Genomic DNA, 26,691 nt, shown 5'->3' with positions numbered 1-26,691 from the left:
TGTGATTTATATGTGGCTTTCGTATCTGTTGCAGTCAATGTAGAGCACTCAGAAATCTCCCTATACAATTTCATGTCGGTAATTCTACTTTTCAAAATCCAGGCGATATGCTTTTCCCTGTAGCAAGAATTTGTGTTCGGTAAATACCATTTTTACACTAGTTTTTTTTCAGCTCCACAGATATTGAAGAGGGTAATTTACAAGCAAGTAGCCCCTTTTCTGAGATTTACTTAGTAATGGTTTCATCATTAATAAATTAAAAATAATATTTTAAATTAGGGCCGTGCACTGGATTCTGACTGTCATGGTTGCTGCTAATACATCTTTCCAGCCCTGCAGTTTCGAAGCCTTAACTTTCATGGTACCTTTGTGTTTTCAGATCGGAATGAATGTCAAGAAATTCCCAACATCTGCAGCCACGGGCAGTGTATTGATACTGTTGGAAGTTTCTACTGTATTTGTCACAATGGATTCAAGACCAATGATGACAGAACAATGTGTATAGGCAAGTATATCAAATTAAGCTGTACTTAGACTTCCATTGAGATAGTTATGAAGCCTATCCTTTTTGTCATAGGTGTTGCATATGTCTCATAGAACTGAGATTGTGAGCCATTTACCACCAGGCAAAGGTGCAAAACCACCATAGCTGGCAATTAGAGATGATAACAAGTTGATAATGAATGAAGAACATCTCATTAAAGTGAACCTTTAAAAAAATATAGCTTGTCTAATAAACTGCTAATACTGTTGTTTTTCAGGAAAATGTTCTATTCTTAGAATTTTCTGAAGCATCTTGTCTCATTTATTACTTTAGGCAAGAAATTTAGTAGATGAATATTGCAATACAGCAATTGTACACAGCCTGCTTGTTAACAGACTAAGTGAAGGGTGTACTTCTTGCCAGAGAAGTGCCCTTTTCAGAAACAGGGTCATCTTAATAAAGAAGGAGATTCTGTATTTAACCCATTTGCAGCTGTTAGTGTGGTGTCTGCTGTCTGAGCAAGATGAGATTTCAGAACATTTATGATAAAGATAGCTTAGATGTCCTTTGGGAAGGGTGAGATGGGAGCCACAGTAAGATAAATGATTGTTGGACCCTTGGTTATTTTTGTAGGTGTTGATATCAAGTGTATAAACCTATGTAAAATCGTCTTTTGGGGACAAACAATTCTTCTGTTCAGTCTGTTGGCAGTGGATTATTTCTTTTGCCTGCAGGATAGCTGAAGACTTTCCTTTCCCCATCAGTGATTAAAACTCTTGCTGCTTATTTTATTTCTCCTTTGTAGATATTAATGAGTGTGAGAGAGATGCCTGCGGCAACGGAACCTGCAGAAACACCATTGGCTCTTTCAACTGCCGCTGCAATTTGGGGTTCATCCTCTCACACAACAATGACTGCATAGGTAAGGAGTGCTGAGACCAGTTACGTGTTTCTAAGACTTTCTACTTCTAATGAATGTACCGTTAGTACCATCTTCTCCATTGAGTTAGGGTCTCACCTTTCATGGTCTGCATGATTAAAGACAAAAAACAATTTCTTAGTCTGAAAAGGCTTCTTTGATTATGCACTCCATACTTTTCTATAGCCCCTTAAATGTTTGCATGTGATATGTGCCACTCTGATTTTTTTACTCTTGCTTTGACAATTTTACAGCACAGATCAATAGTGGTATTTTCCCCTCACTTGCTTTTGAAGCAGAGGATATTTACGTACTATCAGTTATTGTACCAATGTAGTGGAAACAGAAGTCTCACCTTCCCAATTTCACTTGTTGCAGGTGTTCCTTTTATCTCTTACAATGTTATTTTTCTTAGATGTGGACGAGTGTGCAAGTGGAAACGGAATGCTCTGCAGGAATGGTCAGTGTGTGAACACGATTGGGTCCTTCCAGTGTCTTTGCAATGATGGCTATGAGGTGGCTCTGGATGGAAGGACTTGTATTGGTGAGTGCTTTCTTTTAGGGCAGAACGAAACGTGCAGCAAACCTTGAGGAGATACTTTTAGTCAGGGGTCCTCAAACTTTTTAACCAGGGGGCCGGCGCGCGGATGAAGTGGCAGGCAGTCATCTGCGGCTGCTCGGTTTCCCCCCCAAACCCCCAGTGGGGGGGTGGGGGTTCTGTAAATACCAGGGGCTGGATTGAGGACCCTGGGGGGCCCTATCCAGCCCGTGGGCTGTAGTTTGAGGATTCCTGCTCTTAGTAAACAGTATAAGAGGTCAGAGAGAAATGTCACACTGTCATCATTGTACCTAGCAGAAGAAAACAATGCCCATAGGATGAGAAGAGGGCTCTTTTCTTGCTCCTGGGAAGTTCCACTGTCAGTTTGATGGAATCAAAATTAAAGCAGGCTCAGCCACAGATTTATTGAGATAACAGCAATTATCTCAAGTAAATTGTCTTTCTTTTCTTTTAGATGTCAATGAGTGTGCACTGGATCCTGGAAAATGCTCACCAGGCACATGTCAGAACTTGGATGGGTCGTTCAGATGTATCTGTCCTCCTGGATATGTCCTGCAGAATGACAAATGTGAAGGTGTGTACAGAACAACCCTCCTTCTGCCTCTGTCCTAGCTACTCACAGTTGTTACCACTTTCCTCTGCATCTAAATGGTGAGTAATGTTTAGTCTTTTGTGGCAGTGTACAGTTCTGAACTGTAGCCACTGGTAAGTCACTTCCCAGAAGTCTCACCAAGTTTTGTTTGAACCAGAACTACCTGATCTGATCCCAAGAAAAATCTAATCCCAGGCTGTTTGGTTGATGGTACTTTGCTGGGGTTTGCCTACTGCATGAGGATTTAAAAACTAACCCTAGATTTTGCACCTGGATTTCTTGTTCCTCTTTCTGTCTCTTCCTTTTTGTTTTTCAAATCTGTTAGATATCAGTGATGATGTAAGGTTACATTTTATGTAGTACAGCTGCCAGTGTAAACATTTTTATTTCTCACCTCTTTAATTACTTTTCTTACAGACATTGATGAGTGTGTGGAACAGCCAGAAATTTGTGCCCTGGGCACATGCAGCAACACTCCAGGCAGTTTCAAATGTCTGTGTCCAGAAGGGTTTGTGTTGTCTTCCACAGGGAGGCGATGCCAAGGTAAGTTCATTCCTGTTTTCTGGCATTTCGGAATTTGTTTACTGTCTTATAAAAACCTTATTCCTGCCTGTTTCTAATATAACAAGGAGGCTCTGGACTCAAACAGTGTTTTTCACAAGGAAAACATGATAATTCTGTAGCTGGGGCCAGGTTCTGTCTTGCCCTAACATCTGTTTGTCATTAAAGGAAGCATTGCAATAAAAGGGGCAAAGATAATGTTAAATGCACCAGGTTAAGTGAGGAAATTATGTTGTCCTGCAGCCCTTTCTTGCACCTCTGGAAGAAATATTGAGGGTACCTGGACTCTGTATAGGCTCTGATATGTCTGACATGGAGATGGAGCACGAATGCAGGCAAGCGACTACTGCAATGCACTGCTAATGGCAGCATTTCCAGCAATAAAGTTGTTCTTAGCACTTATCAAATTCACCATAACACTTGTTATATGCTATTCTTCTCCACAAATGTGTGGGTGGATAAAAGATCAATGGAAAAAAATTGCAAACAGTGTTGTGGGGACCATAAGCACCCACCTACTTAGAAAAGTCTGAAGTGTCTTTTGGCTTCTAAAATACCACTTACACTGTTCAGAGCCTAAACATGGGCACTAAGACAGAGATCAGATGCTAAAAGCCGAAGATCTACTAATGAAAAGCCACAGGTTAGTTTGTTTTGTGGATAAAGAACAAGTACAGCAAATTAGAGAGTGAGATATTTTAAAAACTTTGGGAATTATTAAATAGATACATCATTAAATGTCCGATACATAGTGTGCACAGTGGGAACCACTGACGAGTAAGACCTTTATAAGGACCTCTGTAGTTATGCTTGGCACAGAACGGTGATGCTTGTTGACACCATAGTGAGTTCTTCACAGTGGGCTAAATGAAACTGTGGTTTTGGTAAAAATGAATCCAACCTGCAGTAAACGTTCATCCAAGTCTTCAAACCACCATGCAGTTTGGCACAGTTACTTTACTGAACTTCAAGAAGGCAGCATGGCTGTTGTGGCTGTGCTTTTGTAGCTCGTATAAATGAAGTTTCTTCAGTCTGAGGGTGTTGTCCTCTTCAGGTAAGGAAAAAAATCATAACCCTTCCCCCAAGAAAACTAGAAAAAAGAACGCAGCTTAATCTTCTCCTTTATGAAAACAGACCACTGTTTCACACATAATGGCAGAAGAAAGTGCACACTTGTGTGTATGAACTTCAGGTGGGCTTCTCCCCATCCCCTGGAGAAGACTGGGGGTTTTTTTTCCAAGTATCTCAGGCCAAACAGAGTTTTTTTTAAAACTTCCCATTACCTAGGAATTTTGTAAAATCTGGATGTTGCCCAGCATTGATGCTGCAGCCGGAAAACTGGATGAGCAGCTGCTTCCACAACTGCCCTGTTGCTGTCCGCCTGCCAAGTCAGGGAGCTGCCAGCTCTCTGCCTGCTGGATGCTTGTGGTCTGTGATCTCAGCTCTGCTCCAGCATCCTGGTTATCCAGCTTAAGGGAGTAAAAAGTCACTGCGACAGTTTTCTTTATGTGTACCTCAGGGGAGAGGGAAGAAGGACAGTGCTATTGGAAATTGCCTCTCATTTTAACACTACATGGTATTATCATTACAAGTTGATTAAAATCTCTTGACTCAAGTGATTCTTCCTAATAACGGAATACAAACAAGTCAAGCCAATATTCATTTTTTTACAAAGAGGAGTGAGTCTAAGAGGGCAGTACAGCTTTTCCATCTCTGCTGGACAAAAGAGGAAAAGCCTTCCTTTTCCGTGACTGAAGTAGGGCACGATCCCATAGCTTTCCTGGACTGGGGTAAGGAGCTCCCCTCCCTCTTCACATCTTCCCCAGAGACAATAATGGTCCTTCTTAATGCGCTCAAATGGAAGTTGGGTGTTTTATTGAGGGGGGCCCCCTGTAATTTTGCAATTAACAACTCTTAAGTGAAAACTGTGTCAAAGTCACCCCAACTGCTCATAACAAGTTTTTCTCTATGCAGATCTGAGAGTAAGTTACTGCTTTACCAAATTCGAAGATGGAAAATGTTCTGTGCCGAAGTCACGAAACCACTCCAAACAAGAGTGTTGTTGTGCCTTAAAGGGACAGGGATGGGGAGATCCCTGTGAACTCTGCCCAGAGGAAGCAGATGGTACGTTACTGACCAGGTTACCTTACTGTCATGATAACCTCAGAACTAAAAGAAGATTGGGATTCTTATAAGAAGAAATTAGGAAAAATTATTTTCCAGAGGTGTTTAACCTCTGCTTAACAATTGTCATTGCAGTCTCAAAAAACATTTTCCTTGCATAGTCCAGTCACAAGCATATTCCTTGTTTGCTTTTAGGTTTGTTAGCATGATTAGGTGCCAAGTATTTTGCTCTGGAGGTGTCACATACAGAAAGCGGAAAGTAGTAAGTACGTCCTTGATAGGCTCTGAGTGGAAATACCTGCAAGACACAAATGGAATTCATCTGATTGTAAATAAGTGTAGGAAGGGGTACCATAAGCATGAAATCTAATTTAAAAAACAACCAAACAAAAAAGCAAACAGACAAAAACCAACAGTGGAACTAGATGTACATCTGAATAACCCTGTTACATTTTGTGACTTCATTTTGTTATTAAAAAAAATTTATCTAATTTTGCAGTCTTATCAATATGAATGACTTGCAAAAACAGCATGGAATGACAAAACACAGGCCTTGAAGCCTCACTCACTGAACTGTTGCTAAAGGAACACTCTCCGTTGTTGGTATCTGTTGTAAGACTGAGTAACTGCGCATCGAGCAAGTCAACAGGCCTTTGTACCGTCATGGTACAACTTGCTGAACAGACTTTAATTCATGCTGACAAATGTGGTTAACAGCGTTACTGGTTTCAGCAATATATTAATACAGTTCATTTCATTAATAAGTCATGTAGATGTTTTGCAGACAATCCTCACAAAAGCCAAGGGAAGAAAAGAGAATCAGATGTGCCAGTTGCAATACTCCTCCTAGGCTTATTGCCTGTGCCTGTTTCATTACGTTGCTTGGAGCGTTTGAATCAAAGTCAGTTGGAAAAGCATGGTATACATCGCAGCATTTCCTTGAAGTGTCAGCACATATATTTTTCACAGTCCAAACTCTTTGCAAAGGATTATATCAAGGCCATTTTTCTCATCTTCTAAAAAAGAAATAGCTTTAACATATCTGAGTCTGGGAAATTTCTGTCTCAGCGTATCACAGATAGTGGAATTGATTCTTTTTGGGAAAAAAAAATATTTCACGCATGGTCTCCATCGTATGCTATCTGAATGGAGGCTGGTAAGCTCAAGCACATGTGCCACCTGAGTCTCCTTCTGAAGGCTTGAGCAACAGGCGGGTTTTGTGCGTAGGGCTGAGTTTCCCATTCAGAGCCTGGCAGTACGTCAAGACGCTTTCTTACTTTCAGTGCAGGCGTGCAACTACATTTAGTTCCTATTTTGTTCAACCTCAGCAAAGATCAGCTAATGTAGTTCAACTAAAGAAAGGGTAACGTTTGTTATGTCTGACTGTATTGTACTGCTGCACTCTAAACCTCTTTGCAGCCTACTGAATTTGCAAAAGAAAAAGTAAAATCTTGTCAAGGGTTCTGTGATGTTCTGAGCACGGTTAGTAGAGAATATGCTCAGCAGCATCTTGAGATGGTTAGAATTACAGTCCTGTGTCCATCCATCTTCTCAAGATACAATTTAGGGGGGAGAGGTGGAAGCTTAGTTTCAGTTGCAAGGCTTGTATTTTTTGTGTGTGTGTGTCAGACCCAAAGTTAGAGGATTTTCTGAAGCTGAAGGTCCTTTATAATGGTATTCATCCATATTGCATTTTGGTCCACCAGAATGGAAATTTAGGATTTCTTATTTATTCTATTGCCAAGAAAATGTCAGATGAATTGCACAGATAAGGGAGTACATACTTCCTGCGACAAAAAATAGAGAATTTCTTGTTCTCAAAAGACTTGCATCATATTTACATCTTGAAAAGTCACACCAAAAACATTGTGGATTTGGAAACTGAGTGGTGACTTCATTCTAAGCTGAGCCCAGAAATTTTACTCTCAGTTTACCTATAATAAAATTATTACTTATTCTGTAACTAGAGATGGGCATGCTTTAAGGGCCATGGTGACTACAGATTAAATTGTGTCATCTTCAGAAAATTTAGGAAATGTTTCATTAACAACAAAAAAGAATGCTGTCACTAGTATTGATACTTTTAAAATGGAAGTACTGTATTTATTTGCTCCTTAAAGGAAAGTACATAATGTTAATTATTCACAGGATTTTACATATTTGCATACAGGAGATCAGATGAAATGTCAAGAGAGCATACATTTTTTACATGAGTGTAAGATTATAAGTTTATACATTAACATACTATATTTCTAGACCTGATCATGAGGAAGATGAATTGGTATCAGTGGTTACTTTTGTGGCTCATGAGTAATGCTGAATACCAAGATAGAATTTAACACATAGTTTGATTTTTTTACTTTTTTTTTTTTTTCTTACAGAGGCATTTAGACAGATTTGTCCATTTGGAATTGGCATCCTTGTTGGACCTGGTGATGCAAGACTGGGTAAGTGCCCGCGCTGCACGATGCCGTTGTTGCATCAGTGTGCTGTCTTCTACCCATAAGCCATTCTCCCTTTCAATAGAGAATAACGCCTCTGCAACTATTTCCAAAAGCCACGAATTGTGGAAACTTCTATACAGATTTTTTTTTTCCAATTATTCCTACCAAGTTGAAATTAAAGCTTGAATGTCTCATATATCAGAAATAAACTTCTTTTAGAGTATTGTATTTGGCTTTTTAATTTATGCTGAGCAGACTTGCTAGGAAACTTGTGTAGGATCTAGAGAATGGATCACATAGCATGCTTGTCTTTTCCTATACAGTATATGTAGCCTGTTTACAGTAAATGGTTTTAATCCTCCAGAAGTGCAAACCACAGTTTCCCAGATCCCTTCAGTACGTTCTGTTCTCTCCCAAGACAAACAGCACTTCAGCCTCATTGGTAAAAGTTTTCATTTAAGGAGCACTGGATGACTACTGCTTTTCATATCTGCTACTCTCCCTGTGGTCCCAGTCAGAGAGGTTTTTTATCTGACGTGTAGAATCAGTTTCTTTTCTGCATCCTGAAAGCTGGCCTGCAAGAAAAATTCCGTACCCTCATCCTAATATATCAAAATTCAGATTTTAGTATTTTTTTGTGATTTTAGGAATATTTATTGCCAGAACAACACCTGTCCTTTGAGAGAAGTCTAAAACCACATGAAATCAGTTGCACTTACTGTGTTGTTTGTATTTCTGGTTAAGATGTGGATGAGTGCCTAGATCCAGATAACTGTAAATTTGGGCAGTGTATCAACACAGATGGGTCTTTCCGCTGTGAATGTCCGTATGGTTACATCCTACAAGGAGCTCAATGTGTAGGTAAGTACAGCTGTTTCATCTTCCATTTTAAAGAAACCCCTGCATTGCTAAGTATGGCATTAAGGAATAATGGGGTTATACTATTCTAATGTCGTGGAATCTCCATCCCCACTGGTGCTTAAAATCTGCCAGGGCAGAGCCTTAGCCATTGGCTCCAAGTTGGTCTTGCTGTGGCTGTTTGACCCAGAAAACCTTTATAGCTATCCCAAATTATGCTAGGAGTCTATGACTCTAAATCAGTAATTTAAATGAGGTCTTGGGTTTTGTATTTTTGTATTTTTTTGGTTGTACATCAGCAGTGTAGTTTTTATACCTTTTTAGTTGAGTGTAACCACGTAGTCTTGCCTTAATTTAACTGCTTGCAGATACTGATGAATGTGCTGTTGGAAACCCATGTGGAAATGGAACTTGCAGGAATGTGGTGGGAGGATTTGAATGCACCTGCGTTGAGGGATTTGAGCCTGGACCGATGATGACCTGTGAAGGTGAGACTCCATGTGTTAAGGACTGTCACTGTAGTTGTGTGCTGAAACAGTTTTCTGATTTTGGAAACAAGCGAGGGGCGTAAAGCAGCTGAAAAAGAGAAATACAGACATTTGGAACAATGCATCTTTATCTGAAATGGAAAAATAGGTTCCTTCTTCCTGTATGGAGGAGCCGTGGTAACTGTTTCTAACTGAAGGTTGGGTGAACAGGTTTTCAGGCAGTATCTGCAAAGGAACCACCCAGAGAGGAGCATGTTTGGGTACGCTCTGTCCAGAACAGTTCCCAGAAATGCTGCTTATTGTGTGTATGGGTTTTGCTTACCGACTAGGGGACCCTTGGGTGAAGAAAGTCACTGTGGAGGATGAAAAGAGAAAATGGGCTGCTTGGGTTTGTTAGGGAACAAACCAGAAAATATAAATACAGTACTAGACGTTTACCATGGTAACCCTAGGTTGAATATTTTTCATGCTTTGGTGTCTCATTTCAAAAATAAAAATTTGAAAATGCACAAAGAAGGGAGGAGTAAGGAAGATCAGAGTTATTGAAGAGACATGCAGAAAATTAATTGGACTAGAATTTTTCAGTGTGGAAAACTGAAGACATACGTGATTTCAATTTATAAAGCCACAAGTGGTAAAGGTACCAGAAGTAGAAGAAACATGTTAGACAGACCCAAGCAAACATTTTTATATGCATAGTACTTACTTAAGTTGTGAAGCTCTTTGCTGCAGAATGTTAGTGAGGCCACAAGTATAAACTGACCCAGAAGGAGATTGTACAAATTTGTGTGGGAACCTATCAGTGGAAATTAAGTTTGATAGTTTGGTTGTGGCTTTTGGCTGTGGAAGTCCTTAAAACTGAGAGGCTGTGTTAGGGGAAGGATCTCTGCATACATGGTATGGGGGTTTTAATACTCATCTCCTCCTGTTTCAACCAGAGAGAGGAGAATGTCCTAGGACATTTTGACACTCTCTTCTGACCTGACACAGCTGTTCTTAAATTATCTGCCACAATCTATTTGTTTGCAAGCCCATACAAAAGAATGCTTCTATTTTTGCATCAGCTTGCGTTAGTTTTATATACAGTTAGAGCTTCATGGACTTCCCTGTGGAATTTGGGTGAAAAGCTCAAATTGCAGAGGAGGAGTTAGCAGAGTGCATAAACATCGTTATACAGCAGTAATTACTCAAGTAGCCCAGAGTGTATGTAAATGCACTTCAGAATAGTGTTTCTAGTAAGGATATTGTTTTATGGAATTCAGTTTATGAAGAAGCTGGAATTTAAAAAGGACCAATCATAAAAACTGACCCTAGGATACAGTTTGAACTGAGACGCTCTTTTGGCAGCATGGATTTTTTTCATTGGCTGCTTGCTGGTGAAGATACTGAAACTTCAGGTAGCTGTGCAAACATCCTGGCATGTCTAGGCCTGCTCTTATACAGAAATCCATAATGAGTAGAACCATTGGTCCCCAACTATTAAGATTTAGCCCTCAGTAGCCTGGGATCTGTGGTATTGCTGTATCTAAACCATGCGCACTCAAGTTGGCTGAGTTTTACAAAAGCATGTTTCACTTCCCCCGTGGTCTTTGTCGCTCCAAATCCAGATGTCAATGAATGCATTCAGAACCCTCTGCTCTGTGCTTTCCGCTGCGTGAACACCTTTGGATCCTACGAATGCAAGTGCCCCGCAGGGTATGTTCTGCGAGAGGACCGGCGCATGTGCAGAGGTAAAGTTCCTACCAGACTCTCATGGTTGTGAGATAATGATTTCAAGTTCCTGCAAGGGTAGGGCTCTGACTCACTGCGCTATTGGGCCAGAGTTTTAATCCCAGGAAGTAACTGAGTCAGAAAGAATTTGGGATGAAATTCTGTGGTTTGCATTATGCAGTTGGTTGTATTAGCCCTGTCCTGCCCATAAACTTACACATCTGCATAAAGTGAGGTCATATCAGATGATACAGTTTTGTCTTGCCCTGAAAATGGGCATTTGGGAGAAATCAATTTGCTTTAGGCTAGTATATCTTACGGTTAGTTTAGCACAATAAAAGCATGTATAGTTCAATTACGATTGAAATTCCAAAGTCAGAATTTACTATTGTGAATTTTCAGGATTGTCTGTCTGTATAATGAAGTCTAAACCTTGTGTTTTAGATCAGAATGAGTGTGAAGAAGGGATTCACGACTGTGACTCAAAACAGATGGAGTGCAAAAACCTAATTGGCACCTATATGTGTATCTGTGGACCAGGTTATCAGCGCAGACCAGATGGGGAAGGCTGTATAGGTAAGTGACACTGAAGTGTTGAAGCTCTTGAAACACACAGCTCCTCAGCAGAGCTGAAAATTTTGGATTTAACAAAGTGTTGAGGAACTCAGGGGAAGAATTACACAACTACCTGTATAACGGATCTACCAGTGCTATACGCACTGTGCTTTGCTGTTCAGGTGTGCACACATGTGGGCAGTAAGTAGAAAATCTGGATGTGGTTGTCTTTACAATCAGTTTGTACTGCTGCTGCTGAATTGCTCTTAACTGAGAAAAGCAGAGATTGGGCCCATTGCTGTAAGCTAGTTCATCTCTGTTAGCATGAATGAGAGTAGATCTGAATCATTTTTAAACTTTGGATGGCATTCAGAAGTGCAGCTGTAGTTATGAAAAATTTTGAAAACCAGTGAGGAATATATTGCAGAGAAAAATGTAGTAACAAAATATATTATATTGTGAGCTATATGGTATCTTTCCTCTGAAAACTGAAAAACTGAGGTTTTGTTTTACAAAAAAAAGAAAAACTTATGCAAGTTTGACCAGACAGAATGCACAGCTTAAGAACTCCATACAGACTTCTCTAATGTGCATTAAGCCAGTAATGGACTTGATTTTTGTCATACCATTTCAAAAACACAGATGAGAATGAATGTCAGACCAAACCTGGGATCTGCGAGAATGGTCGTTGTGTAAACACAGTGGGAAGTTACAGATGTGAATGCAACGAGGGATTCACGGCCAGTGATACCCAGAACGAATGCCTCGGTAAGTTGCACACTAACATCCCAATGAACTATCGCTTTCATAGCAGAAATTGTGATTGGAATTAACCTTAGAAATATATAGTGAATAAACATGCTGTTGAATTTACATGCCTGTGGGAAGGGGCCTTTGTAAGTAGGTGCCCTGCTGCAAGTTTGTTCTTCCTGTCTGTCCCCGTGCCTGCTTCGGTCAGGCCGGTTGGGTTGACTCGCTGTGGAAGCTGGCTATTTGGTGGTTTCAGTCAGCCAGGAATTGCTCTGCCTTATCTTTGGTCCTGATTTTCAGCCAATCCTTTTTCTCTGGGTTTAAACAGAAACATATTTTTATAAGCATAATGTAACTTGTCTTCCACCTTTTGCTAAATTTCCTGTCTTCTTTGTTTCCCTCAGACGTTGTGCTCTTTTTCTTACTGCTGGTAGTCTTTCACTCACAGTTCCACAGTCCCAGGGTGAAGTATGCCCTTTCTTTTATATTTCTGACTAAATTCCTAATATCTCATTGACCCTCTGGAGGTCGTCACCATTAGGATTCTCTGTGATGCATAATTTGTTTTCCAGACAACAGGGAGGGCTACTGCTTCACTGAAGTCTTACAAAGTATGTGTCAAATTGGATCAAGCAACAGGAACTCTGTCACCAAGTCTGAATGCTGCTGTGATGGTGGCCGAGGCTGGGGGCAAAACTGCGAGGTCTGCCCCTTCCCAGGCACTGTGGCTTTCAAGAAACTTTGCCCTCATGGCCGAGGATACATGTCTAACGGAGCAGGTACTGACTCTTCTATTAAAGGCTCTCTTACACAATGCCAAATTAAGTGATAAATTATAAACTCGCTTCTTGCATACTTGAACACTGTGAGGTCCTAAATGGTTTTGGATATCAGCCAAAATTTTCAGAGAGTTCTTATGTTGAGAGAGTACAGACCTCGGGGAGGAGGGTGCATAGCCAAAGGCCCGGGATGACGAGGCATCCATCCCAACTTGGCAGATACTTATTTTACATGCTGGTTGATTGACATGTGCTCGAATGGGAATTTGCACTCTCAACATTTGAGCGTGTTGTAGGTAGTGATTAAGAGCTATTTGTGTACATGAAAGGAAAGTGTTGTTTGATTTATGGAGGCTAATATATGATCAGCTCCAGTTGTTCACTTCCACTTAAGACTCATTCGTTGCATTTGAAAGTTAGATTAATGTACCATTCTGTATTTTTTCACTTATTATTTCTCCTTAATCTGTGCAATATTTCATTATTTTATGTAATTTTTTTTTGTTCTATGTAGGGTGTAGGATTTTTGTCAGGTCACAAGAATCTATTTAAGCTGTATAAATTCAGTTCTTGTTCCATTGTGAACTAACTCTCATTTAATTGCAGATATTGACGAGTGCAAGGTTATTCATGATGTCTGTCGTAATGGGGAATGCATCAATGAGAGAGGATCTTACCGTTGTCATTGCAACCTTGGCTATACTACAGATATAACCGGCACTATTTGCATAGGTATAGTTCTCAGTACAGTGTATGTATATAAAGTTTGTTACTAAGAGATGACTTGAAGAAGGAAATACAAATATTTTGAAAAATTAGAAAATAAAATTTCATTCATTAGAATGCTTTGGGGATTTTTATTTCCTTCTGATATCTCCTGAGCATTTTGAAAAACATTATCACAAATCTTGGTTATCAACACCAAGTATCTGATTTTGCTTCTAGATCTGAATGAATGTAATGAGTCCCCAAAACCTTGCAATTTCATCTGCAAGAACACAGAGGGGAGCTTCCAGTGTTCGTGTCCAAAAGGGTACATCCTGCAAGAGGATGGGAGAAGCTGCAAAGGTAAAAATCAAGGAACTAATTTACTGCAGAAACTCAGTGTTTCACAGGCGAATACCAATCCAAGGACATGTAAATAATATAAATCTGACCCCTTGATTCATGCAGTTATTTCCACTAAAGACAGTAGAAGTGTCCTGCACAGGATGGAGCTGGTGTTCCAGTAAGTTCTTTCATAATCTGGATGAACAGTAGATCCACAGGAATTTCTGCAGGCTGATGGCAGCTAATCTTAAAAGACTTTGTAACCGATAGTATATATGATCAGTCTTATTTTTGTAAGCATGTTGATTTATAAATTCAGTGATAAATTTATCTTACTGGATGCAAAGATGAGCATGGCAGGGCATTGTCCAGCATCACCAGAGTTTTAACCTACCACCTCTGCAGCATGCTGAATGTTGTGAAAGGAGTGGTTAGGCCAGGTCGCTTAAAGAAAAAGTGGTTAGGTCAGGTCATTTTCACCCGGAGAAGGGAGGGAAGGGCACCATACACTGAATATCGGACAGCAGTGCAGGAGAGATTTTGAAGTGTTCATTATAATTTCATTTATTTATGTATCTTGGTAGCAAAGATCTGACTGAAACTGCACAAGTTAGAGCAGCAGTTCCAGACTTGGCATGGGAAATAGCAGTGGACTTTGTCATTGGAGTAACAGCCTGCTTCAGTGCAATACCATTTTGCAGTCTGCCACTACTTCTCATGAAGATGGTGACTGTGTTTATTGGCTGTGGTAAGAGCAGGCATTTATTATGCAACAGTGCCTTGCAGACAGACGAGAGTGGTGTCTGTAATCCAGCATCAGCATGGACACAAGTGTAGCTCCAAAGGCCCATTCATTACACATGGGCTTTGTGTGGCAGGAGCAGGAAGCCAGCGTGGAGAATGAGACGTAGATTCAAAAGGTTTTATTTGATACATTATTTATTTGCAATCACTTCTAAGTCCAGCTGAACTGTCAGATCCTACACAGGGAACATAAGTGAAAGACCTTTTCTTGGGTTTTTTTAGATCTTGATGAATGTGCAACAAAGCAGCACAACTGCCAGTTCCTTTGCGTCAACACTATTGGGGGTTTCACTTGTAAATGTCCTCCTGGATTCACTCAGCACCATACAGCCTGCATTGGTAAGTGATGTGGGAATATAGATGTGGATTTGGGATTTATTACTGACGCTTATTGCAGAAGAAAAGTAGCAAGTAGGTGAAATCAGGTTCCTGAGAAACCAAATGGAAGCATAGGCCAGGTTCTGATCCCAGTCGTACCAGAACAGAATATGCAAAGAGGCCCTCCCTCCTACATTCCCTTGTTTTCATAATCTGTCTTCGAATTTTGCACTTGCAAGAACCAGATTATAAAAGCACCGGATTATAATTCTTGCCTTACCCTTTCTTACCCAGTGAGCAAAAAAATGTTACATTTCTGTTCTTGTAGCTCATTGCAGGACCCACATTAGAGATTATGTCAAGGCTTCTTGAAACAATAAGCATGAAACGTACATTTCTGCAGTTGTCCTATAATGCATACACATTATGTCTCTGAAAATGTTAAAGAAAACCACTTAATGCAAAACACTCTTTCTTCTCTGCAAGCTGGATATTGCTTGTGGCAGTCTGGTAATCCTGTGGTATTGGTGTGAATTTGGGGGTGTTTGAAGACTAGGACATCAAACTCCATATTCTTGGTGAAGAAAAGGAGTTTCCCTTCCCGTAGCTGTTGTTAGTATTTTCGAATTAGAAAGGAGGTGATGTCAGCTCTCCTGTCGTGCAAAGTGAAAAATGGAGAGGGCGGTAAGACAGCTACGTTAGTGATGTTTCTTTACCTCTTGTCACAGACTGTTCATTGTTAGCGTTGCTAAATGATCATCTTCACAACAAGGAATAAAAAATAACACTCAGGCTTTGGTTTCCTTCAGATAATAATGAGTGTGCCACTGAAATCAATTTATGTGGGGCAAAGGGCATTTGCCAGAATACACCAGGAAGTTTTGTTTGTGAGTGTCAACGTGGATTCTCACTGGATCAAACTGGGCTTAGCTGTGAAGGTAGGTACAACACCCAGTACGTTTAACATGGTCTTCTCTTGCTTTCCTTCATCTTCTGTCAGCCATACTGTCATCCAGGGAGGGACCTATGGAGTAAGCACTGAAACCAATGGAATAAGCATGTGTAGATCGAACGAGAGCAGAGTATGGAAGTTTAGCAACAAGGCTGTATTTCTCTCCATGGACCTGAATAAACAGATGTATTGCGGGATGCTAAAGGGCTGGACAGACATTTTCTGAGAAGATATCAGATTAGCCTGGAATGTTTTAATTTAAGCACTGTAAGTTCAGCAGACTTCTGTTGAATCCTGTGTGGATTTCTGAGGGACTCAGCAAGGACAGGAAGTCTTGCATCTTCAAGGCGACCTGCTAAAGAGAGAGTTCAAGGGCTTCAGACTTCATTCCTCTGGGTCCCTAGAGCTTCTAGAGCCGCCTTCTGGGATAGTTTGGTTTGCTTTGAAAAGAGGTATTCTGGGATTCCTGGGTTGTATGCTTGGGTAAAAGCAAGGGACTTTCTGCTGTAGAGCTGGGAGGCTTAGGAAAGCCTTGGGGGTCCCATATACAAATGGCTTTCTGCTGTCTGCTCCATAGCAGAATGCAAAAACTCTGAAAACTGTGGCTGAATTTGAGCTTTCAGTGGTTTTCACTCCAAAGTTACTTGCTGTGGAGCCAGAAATCCAAACCTGAAAGGCATGAAGTAGTCTGCCAGCACTGGTCAGGTTTTTGGGAGATCCTGAAATATGCTTCTCTCTATATGATATATTAATATATATGACTATTTGTAACACACTTTTCAAATACAGCATAATTTGAGCTGCTCTTCCAAAACTCAAGAGTGTATGTCCCCTTTTTAGATGTTGATGAATGTGATGGAAACCATCGGTGTCAGCATGGCTGCCAAAATATAATTGGAGGATACAGGTGTAGCTGCCCACAAGGATATCTCCAGCATTACCAATGGAACCAATGTGTTGGTAAGTCACTTTTTAAAATGCATACATCAAAATGTGTGTTACCTTTGTTAGCAGCAAGAAGTGAGGGGCAATGGTGCAGTTTGCTGTATTTTCTTCTTCTGACTACAGTAAGTTCAGTGGAGTTTCATTACACATGTGTGCTCCTGTGAAAGGCGGAGCAGATATGAAGCGGCCAGTAGCCTGTGTCCTGGTTTGACAAGTGTTCAAGCACAAAATTATCACTGAGGGTGCTAGAAGTTGTATTGACTTTGAGGGAACTTTGTGTTACTCGTGTATTTTGTAGTCTGAACAAAGGAAGCATTACTCAGCCGTGCCACAGTCGCTGCTCAGACACAGGTCCTCTCTGAGAACTGATGGTGGGTTGAACCTGGCAGACTCAGAACTACAAGTTTGGATTGTTAAATTGTAAATTAAATTTCTGGCCCAAAGCATATAAAAATTATATTAAAATCCTACTTGATCTGTGCTTTTATCATTCTTACAGTATCTACAGGAAGGCTGCTGTACAGAATTAACCATTTGTCATATCTCAGCAGAGCTGCTGCTGTCTGTCTAAAGATGCTTCCTTGCAGCTTTGGTAGACAGATTATAACAAGGACTTACAGGATAATTCTAGTTATAAATAACAAATGCAAGTGCTCTTTATTTATGTTAAGTAAATACACTGGTGAACAAAAATGCTTATTTCTTCCCTATTTAAACTTTAGTTCTATCCCATGTCTCTGAGCCCTCGTAGATGGGGCTGCACGTACAAAGCATTGATGCTAGATATGACTCGAGCAGACAGGACTGGGTCCTCTGCAGAAGTCATGGGAAAGGTCTGTGTACGTTTCAGCAGTGTAGCACATAGCATATTCAAAGAGAAACATGAGTATTTTTTCCTCTAGTGACAGTTACATGCATTTTTAGTCACATTTAATGGGCTTCATACAAGCTAGTCTTGTGTGGATACCGGAGATGTGTTTGATGACCTCTTTGAGAACAAAGTTATGAGAACATAACTCTTTGTTTGACTTTCTTTGCTTTCAGAGACATAAAAATGCCTTTGCTTGTTATCATTGTGGTGCTCTAGGGAGGTCTTTGCTTTTAATTATGCTTACTGAACCTCCTGACATTTTATGTGGTCCTTGCTGTGACATTTACTTGCTTGTGCTCCAGTACTCTATGCCTGTAATATGCAAGAGAACAAGGAGGGAGGGCAACTATACGGTGGGTTTGAATATTAATTAAACTAGCCGAGGTTAGGGGTACATTAGAATTTAATCTGCAGTAAGGTAAAATAAAAACCAAAACAAAACCCCAAACAAACAGCACTTCATGTCTGGCTGCCGGATGACATTGTAGAATCTGAAAAAGTGCAGCACTCAGTTTTATGAAACATCTTGGCTGTTTCCAAGTCTTTCTGGGTGATAGCTTTTAACGAAGTGTATTTCCAAACCAGGTGTACACTGTTACTCCAGCATCTGAGCCCATTGACTACTGTATCAATTTGATACAGGGAAAATCAGTTTCAAAATCCACAATCACTGGTATTTCCCCAACTGAAAGAAAGGATTCAACCTTGACACCACAGATACTGATCACCAGAAACTCCACTAGGGAATATCCTAGCACTTACACCTTCTTGGACATGGGGTAGTCCAGGCAGAAACCCAGAAATGCAGGGAAGGAGGCTTGGCTTCCTCCGTCCTCGTGGCATCTCTCTTTCCTGCTGAAGCTGAGCGTGACAGAGCTGTGTGTTGCAGAGCACAGGAAAGCAAGGCTGGTGCCTGACAGCACAGCTCACACAGAATCCGAGGCTCTTGTAACTGTTTTTTTTCATTTTTCTTCATAATTTTTCTTCCAGCAATCACCCGAAGTATAGAAACTAAGCTCACTAGTGTCCACACTCTTGCTGCTGTGGAGCAAGGTGAAGTGAGCGTATGTCATCTTGGTTCAGTAATTTTCTGTGGCCCAGACATGCATTTATGATGTTTACGTAATTGCAGTGTTAGGTATGACTAATACTGAAACGTTGCTCTAAGTTAATGGCAAAACTCCTGCAGGCTTTGGTAACACAGAATTCAGCCCCAGGTTTTAATACTTGGTGGTATCCACATGTTCAGCTTGTAACATCTGTAACTGTATATACTTAAGATACTTATCTAGATCTCCTGGGCGTACCACAGGGGAAGAATCCATGTAATAGGTTTTTCCGTGACAATTCCTTCATATTCCTTGGCAGCCCCAACTCTGCAAACAGTTTGTGTCTTTTTTAGCTTATTTAATGAAGCATTCAGGGACTTTTGATGTTGCTGCAACACATATTTAGATAATCACTGAAGAATGCTTTGGTTCCTCCCATGTCTTCTGTGTGTGACTGCATCCCCTGCCCAGCCAATTCTGTAGTGCACCATGCTGTAAATCAGGCTGCAAGAAGCAAAGACATTGCTTTTAAACAAAGAACAAACAGCCACATTGTTTGGAAAAAGACAATAATGCTGTGAATTAGTACTTATTCTCCTGTAACCTGGATGCTTAGGTCAGAGATGCTGCTCTGTGCTTTGCATTTTATCCATACAGTGTCCAGATGGCATTTCCTACACATGGGCACACACACGCAATGCACATATGCAGTTGCTTTATCACAGAAAATGGGGAACAATAGCATTCGGAACTTTTCAAAGCAATTTGCCACATCAGACAAAAAAATGCAGAGCAGCTACATTAAAAAAACTACCCATTTACAGTAAGTAAGCCTGAACTGACCCCGAACTCCTACAGTGCCTCACTTGGGAAGTTTGGAAAAGGGCTGGCTCAGAATGTGGCTTTCTTTTGTATCTACAGCTGCTTTTATTTTTACTTTACTACTTGTTCCTGTACCTTACCTGTACCTCATATTTAAATGTGAATGTGTAGGGGAGGAATTATCAGTGCCTGGAAAAGGTGTCAGAGCTTGATTCCCTACTCTTGTTGCGTTAATGTTGAATAGCATTATGAACACGGGATTACTGGACCATATTGTTGGCTGTGCAAAGTTTTATTCTTCTCAGTTGTTTTTGGAACAAAAGAAAAATTGCCTTCTCTGCTTCTTTGCTCTCCAGAGCATGAGCTGACGTGGCATGAAACATCTTCTGTAGAGTAGCCCAGATGGGGCTCTGTTGTATGGTTGTAGATATCTCCTAGTGACCGGTGCCTGAGCTAAGAGTGGGACCAAGCCCTGTTCTTCGTATCTGTCCCTCTGATGTGGCAGCATGTTTAGCAGCAGTGAAGCATGACCTTTCTGAAAGGGTAGGCTGGACTACACCTGAGAGTAAAAATTAATGTGGTATGTTCTACTTCTTTTCCAGATGAAAATGAATGTCTCAGTGCGCACATTTGTGGAGGAGCATCTTGCCACAATACTTTGGGAAGCTATAAATGTATGTGCCCTACCGGATTTCAGTATGAACAGTTTAGTGGAGGTTGCCAAGATATCAATGAATGCGGTTCTGCACAAGCCCCATGCAGTTATGGTTGTTCAAATACTGAAGGTGGCTATGTCTGTGGATGTCCACCTGGTTACTTCAGAATAGGACAAGGGTAAGGGATTCTCATTTTAAACTAACAGACATAAAGGGGACATAATCCGCTCCTTTCTCTGTAGTGTGAAGCAGCAGAACCGGGAGGATGGTCACCAATGAAAGAGGAATAGTGGAGGTGCACGAGAGCTGGATGCGCCTGCTGACTTTGGAGATGAGGGAAGGGGAAAGGTAGCCAAAGGAAGGGAGCAACATGGGTTTAATGCTTGATGAAGTTTGGTCAGGGCTACCAGGTTCAGCCATCTCTTTCAAGCTACCGCTTTCACCTCTCTCCTGCGCACCCCAGCAGCTAGCCATGTTCTCTGAGCCTGCCACTTGGGAGCTCACACCCCTCACTGTGATTTGTGATGTGCCATTTGCCTCCTTTAAAAAAAAAAAAAACAAAAAACAAAAAAAGTATAAATAACACCCTCTACCGTCTCCAAAGACAAATTATACAAGTGGCTTCACCCACTGGCTGGAATAACAATTCTGTATGCTGTTATGTTCTTGTATGTTCCATATTCTTCTGAGTTCCAAATGAATCGTTTTTTGAATAAATGTCTGCTTTATCAGGCAAACCAATGTTCACTTGCCCCAGTGGAAGCATTAGGGCTGTGGTTCATGTAGGACCAAGCAACTCAAATGGAAGGCAAAAAGACTGTGGCTTGAATTCTCAAAGTGACTAAAAGCTTTGGGATACATTATGAAAGACCTCACTTTTCAGATTTTTCAGCAGTTGCTGAAAATTGGTCTCTTTTAATGTGTTCCAGGTTGGATAACAGAAATTACTAACAACTTCTCAGAGCTTAAGCCTGTGTTTTTAAAACTGCTAAATATTGGCAGGTCTCTCTTAGGCAAAGCCTCATGGAGCCAGGCTCTTGAAATCAGAGGTAGCTGCATTGTGATTCAATGAGAATTTTGCCTGTTGACCTCAGCAGAAATTTTTCCTAGGAAATAATTGCAACAGAATTGCTTCATTATTTGTATTCACAGTCCCCCAAATTCAGCTTTTTATAGGAACTGTGTCTCACTGGCATTAATTTTGAATTCCTTCCTTCCTCAGACACTGTGTATCTGGAGTGGGGCTAGGCAAAGGTCAAGGACAAGAGCTTTCACTCAGTGGAGAAGTAGACGACAACTCCCTCTCTCCAGAAGCTTGTTATGAATGTAAAATCAATGGCTATCCCAAGAGAGGAAGGAAGCGCAGAAGCACTAATGAAACTGCAAATAAAGCCGAGGTAATTGACCCTTTTTGGCAGAAAGAGTTTGTGGTTGCCTTGAGAAAGCTGGTCTCAGAAGGATGTGTGCCAAGAGACAAGCTCACAGGAAAAATGTACGCCCCAAACCAAGTAGACCAAGAGCTGGGTCTGAATGTCAGCAGTCTGTGTGTGGGCTTCCTGATGATGTTCACTGTCATTAGGCGAAGGTCACCCTCTGAAGCCCCTGCATACCTCATACCCGTGTGGCATCAAACACTAAAAGAAATGCCCATCCAGCTATCTAGGGAGCAGTCTGCTCACCAGCAAAGTAGGCTTTTGATGTCAGAGGATGTATTTACATACATGTACAGGTATGTAAAACATTTGGGTGACCCTGGGGCCAGAAAGGCAAGACACGTCGGTCAGGGTGGATGAGACCCTGCCAAGCAGCACCATGTTTTGTTTCTGGGACTGGAGCCCTCTCCAAAGCAAACACAGAGCTCTGGACACAAACGCCTCACCTGGAGGGAGACCAGGGCTGCAGCCCTCCCTGGGGCTTGTCCGGACCCTTGCAGTCAGTCCCCCAGGTTGCCATCCTGGGGCCGAGGCTACCAGCGAGGCTGCGCGCAGTGCTTGCCACTAGCTGAGGCAGCAGAACAGGAGACAGAACTTCATTTGTCATTGTGAGGAAGTCTCTGGGGACAGAGGCAGGTTTCCGTTTGCCTCTGAGTGGGGTAATTGTGTCAGTGAAATGCTTATCTATTGAGATGCTCACACAACGCCACTTCTTCCTAGCTGTTGTCATTGGCTTTTTTTTTTTTTAACCAAATACTAATTCGTGGTTTCAGCACTTATATTTAGATGAAAACTAGTCTGCTGTGTGACAAGTTTTGTCTTTATGCAAAGTGTGGGCATCACTTTTCACTCACCCTTGGGCATTAGCAAATGTTTCTCAAAAAACTTCAAATCCTTCACCAAACTCCGCCTGCTGGGGTTTGTTCTGAATTGATTACAGCAGTGAGATACGATGGGATGGAGGTGGCTATAATTCTGTTTGTCCTTCTGATGGGCTTCCAGCACCACACCTGCCGGTATGAGTGCAGAAGTTGTAGTAGAAGCATGATCTTGTAATGTGTAATGTTACTGTAGTCTCTCCTGCACAACATGCAAACTCCTTGCATTACCTGGGGGGTCCCACGTTGGCTTATTTCAGCTTCTTGTAATACAAAGTTAGAATTGCCCAGTGTGCTCACCCAATCCACCGTCCAGCACGGGTCACTGGATTTAAGCCTTATTGTTCACATGAATTATATACAGACTTCAGCCAACTTTGAACAGCTTGTAGACGTGTCACCAAGTCCACAGTCATTTGACTTCTCACTTCTTCATCCAGTTTAAGGTGACAGTGATGTTACAGGTGAAGGGATCTGCCCTGAGCTGGCCAGAGAAGCAGCAGGCCTTGGCAGGTCTCTGCGCTGCGCAAGTATTTTGTCATTCAGCTGAAAGTACGTTCATTTTAAATATAACCAAGAGACTCTGCACACTCTAAAATGTTGCTGTGCTATCACTACCCTGAGCTAAATGTCACCTGTACTCTCTGCTCGTGTGCGAAGAGCTTGCTTTTCCATGCACAAGTGCAGGGGATTTGGGAGCCTGTTGGCTCTTTCCATTAGGTGCTCTGCTAATGTGGGAAGACAGGAGAGTGCTTTTGCCCAGAAGAGCGTGGACATTTGATTTAGGGCAGAGTGGGGTCATAAACTGTGTTCCTTCCATGTGTATCAGTACTCTTCTGTGATTAGTGCTGAATTTGCCTCAGGGGTGATGTAGAGCTTCCCTTGCTTTCCAAATGCAGCCAATGCAGCGTGACTCATGCGCAGGGGACTCAGGGGAGCCCAGTTACCATCACTCAGGTGAGGGGCGATGCTGCTTTCCCAGCACCCCACTGTGCCCACAGCCCACCTTGGCTCCACACCTAAACAAAGCAAATCTTGCGAAGCAGAAAACTCCCACCTTAATGATGTGCCTCCCCTACAGACCCTGCACTCTTCTGCACGCTGGTCATGTTAGCTTCTGGTCCCCCTGACAGAGAGGAGGAGTATGCCTTTGCTGCTGTCCTTGGAGGGAGACTGATGCAGACTCCAAGCACAGGGAGGCTGTGTTTGTCAGGCAGCGGCACCCGCACGCAGAAACTGACAGTCCATGTTTCAGGTTTCCGTTACCCGCGCAGAGATAGTGACAAGGACCGTACTTTATCCCGACAAGTCCTAGGCCCATAATAGTGGATGTGACAGATGGTATTACAGAACCTCCTTTTAAAAATTAATTAATAATGAATGAGCTGGGTAAGAAATACATACACGTCTGAGAAAGCCAACTAACATCATTTGTTCTTGTGCAGGATCAGCAAGAGCTGGAGCCGCCAATAAGTCTCGCCAGCTGGGATATTGAGAAAGCAGCAGTCTTCTCCATCAACATCTCGGATCTCAGTAACAAAGATCGCATCCTGGAACTGCTTCCTGCCCTCACAACACTGACAAACCATAACCGATATTTAATTGACTCCGGAAATGAAGATGGTTTCTTTAGAATCAATAAGAAGGACGGAATAAGTTACCTTCATTTCACAAAGAAGAAGCCAGTGCCTGGAAACTATTCATTACAAATCAGTAGTATTCCACTCTATAAAAAGAAGGAACTTAACCAGCTTGAAGAGAAACATGACAAAGACTACCTCAGTGGTGAGCTGGGAGATAACCTGAAAATGAAAATTCAGATATTGCTTCATTAATTCATCAACCAAAGACCAAATAATTAAACCAAAGATAGATAGGTAGGACTGAATACTCCTCCCAATCAGATTCTCCATATCATAGGTACAATCTTACATGAGTACATTTGTATGAATGAGCACTATTATACTATTACATAAACAAGGTACAGGATGAATACCCTAGCTCAAAACAACCACTTTCTCAGGCTTTTAAGTGTAGCTGAGCTACCTTGATATGTTGAATCTTGAAAACTGGGACTTTTATCATTGGAAGTTGGCCACTGATGCTGAGACAGGTCATCATTTCAGCAGAGGTACAAGAATGTGCTTTCAACTGATGGACAGCTCTATTTTTGTAATTCTTAAACTTCGCTTCTCCAACTACAACTTACTAGGTCAGCCATTTATGATATCCATTTGGTGCTAGTAAATTTTCAACCTAGATTTATAAATGCACTGTAATATTTACACAACTTAGAAGCCAAAATTGCCATTATTCAGTCTAAATACTTCAATCAACCAAAGTTAGCTCAGTAGTTTATCTCAGTTATGCCTATAATACATTACATGTAAATTAAGTGTGTGTATACTGTAATCATGCTATTTTTATCAATGAAGCATTTGTAAACTAGATTAATAATACCCTTAATGTGAGGGTTTGTAATGGTGCTTATAAGACCAACTACTTGTTAACTGTATACACAAACCTGATGATAAAGTTTCTGTGACTTACCAAAATGCACTGAGGTCAGTAGGGACCATTAAACATTCTCAAAAGTCAGATGACAATCAGTGCCATCCTACACCATGACATTATGTAACGTGTCAAAAGTACCCATGGTCATTCATATCAACAAGGGTTCAATGTCATAAATGTCACAATAAAGCAGTTTTTTTTTTAGTTTATTCTGTGGCCTTGTGTTCTTGCTAAGAGTGTGATAAGCTACATTCTTATGTTCCAGGCATTGTCGGTAGGGTTGGTTGTGTATCTGTGTGCGCAGGTTATTTCTCTTCGAACCATGCCGTTTGTTCATTCTTCGTGGAAAGGAAGAACAGAAGAAATTCAGGAACCTTCACAGATCTAAACATCAGCGGATCTCTGTCAAATTATTGGGTGGCTTCAGAAAGCAAATTGCAACATTTCCAATGACTTGACCTGAATAATCCTGTCAATAAGTAACTTTGATAGCCAGAACGTGCAGAAGTGGATGTTAAATCATTATACAGAAAACACAATTAATTGGAAAAGTCTTGTTTGCCAAAACTGCCTTGACTTAAGATATTCCATTCTTTTATCCCCCCTTCAACAGCTGTTGTCAAGTAATCTAAGACTGAGAACAAAGGGATAGTCCAATACCAAAGGCCATCGCAAGCTGTGTGTAGCTGGGTTTTAATATCAAACTAATTATTCGATGGTGCAGGTGTTCTTGTATACGCAAGTGCCGTGGTGTATCTTTTAGCAGCGGCAGAACGTTGTACTTGGCTGTGATGCTTTAAAATCTGGAAGAAGAAATGGAGCAAGTGGTGTTGCTGAAACTGCTGGTTGGACAACACTGGAGCTGGGAGAGGGAACATATATTGAGCTGTCGTAGCTCTTGAAGGGAAATGTACTGTAATAATTCACTCCAAATTGTATTCTTTTCTGTAATTAGATTTCAGCTCTCTTTGATTTCTTCTGCTTAACAAATATAACTATATAAAAAGGAGCTTGTGCACAAGGTTACTTTGATACTTTTTAATAGACCGTGTCTGGATTTTATTTATTAGTGTGCCAAAATGTTGAACAGTGTATTTTTTCCACATGTTGCGTAACTATGGTGAAATATAATCAGAACTTCACAGTTGTAAGTGGCACTCCTATTTCAGCAGATTGGGAGTGATTTTCAGTGCCAGTGGCAGTGTGCAAGATTGTATATTTTATAGTTAAGTGTACAGTTTGAGAATTTTCTCTCCAGCCCTTAAACACTGAAAGCAGCTGAGAAGAACGATTTCAGAAAGACCAGTCAGGACTCTGCCCAGTGGAGTTGGTTTAGTATTTAAGCTGCTGTACAACACTTTATCACACCAAAAGTTCCTTGATTGTTTTCCATCAGCACCAGTGCTGCCTGCAGAGTTCTGCAAATCACCTTTGTTATGCTGCAGAAACAAGACATCTTGACAGCATCTCCTTTAGTGATTTAAAAATGGAAAGCCCAGTCTTGCTGTACAGATCTGCACATAAAAATCCATTTTCTTGTGCAGTTATGCATCTGCCTCTTTGCGGCTGTGCCCTT

The 26,691-nt window shown here is 41.2% G+C and overlaps 1 protein-coding gene across 5 annotated transcripts in view; it reads left to right on the top strand.

Moving 5' to 3' along the window:
* FBN1 (fibrillin 1) overlaps positions 1-25,324 on the top strand; it is a 171,983-nt gene extending 146,659 nt beyond the window's left edge. For 3 of the 5 annotated variants that reach the window (XM_080394650.1, XM_080394648.1, XM_080394649.1), the window contains exon 46: positions 380-1,352. In XM_080394650.1, coding sequence (XP_080250776.1) covers positions 380-534 — 155 coding nt within the window. In that variant the 3' untranslated portion in view covers positions 535-1,352. Of the gene's footprint in view, positions 1-379; positions 1,407-1,818; positions 1,948-2,416; positions 2,537-2,971; positions 3,098-5,089; positions 5,240-7,620; positions 7,687-8,427; positions 8,545-8,909; positions 9,030-10,636; positions 10,760-11,183; positions 11,316-11,936; positions 12,063-12,616; positions 12,824-13,429; positions 13,556-13,768; positions 13,892-14,899; positions 15,017-15,804; positions 15,934-16,787; positions 16,908-20,236; positions 20,469-21,512; positions 21,688-24,046 lie in introns of those variants that run through there. The other 2 variants (XM_080394652.1, XM_080394651.1) reach the window with 2 other exon arrangements.
* The last annotated feature ends 1,367 nt before the right edge of the window (positions 25,325-26,691 follow it).

This window comes from Falco punctatus (genome assembly GCF_963210335.1).
Source record: "Falco punctatus genome assembly, chromosome: 7".
NCBI classification, from domain to species: domain Eukaryota; kingdom Metazoa; phylum Chordata; class Aves; order Falconiformes; family Falconidae; genus Falco; species Falco punctatus.
Note: the sequence above shows the minus strand (reverse complement) of the source record. Positions and strands in the feature narration are given on the sequence as shown.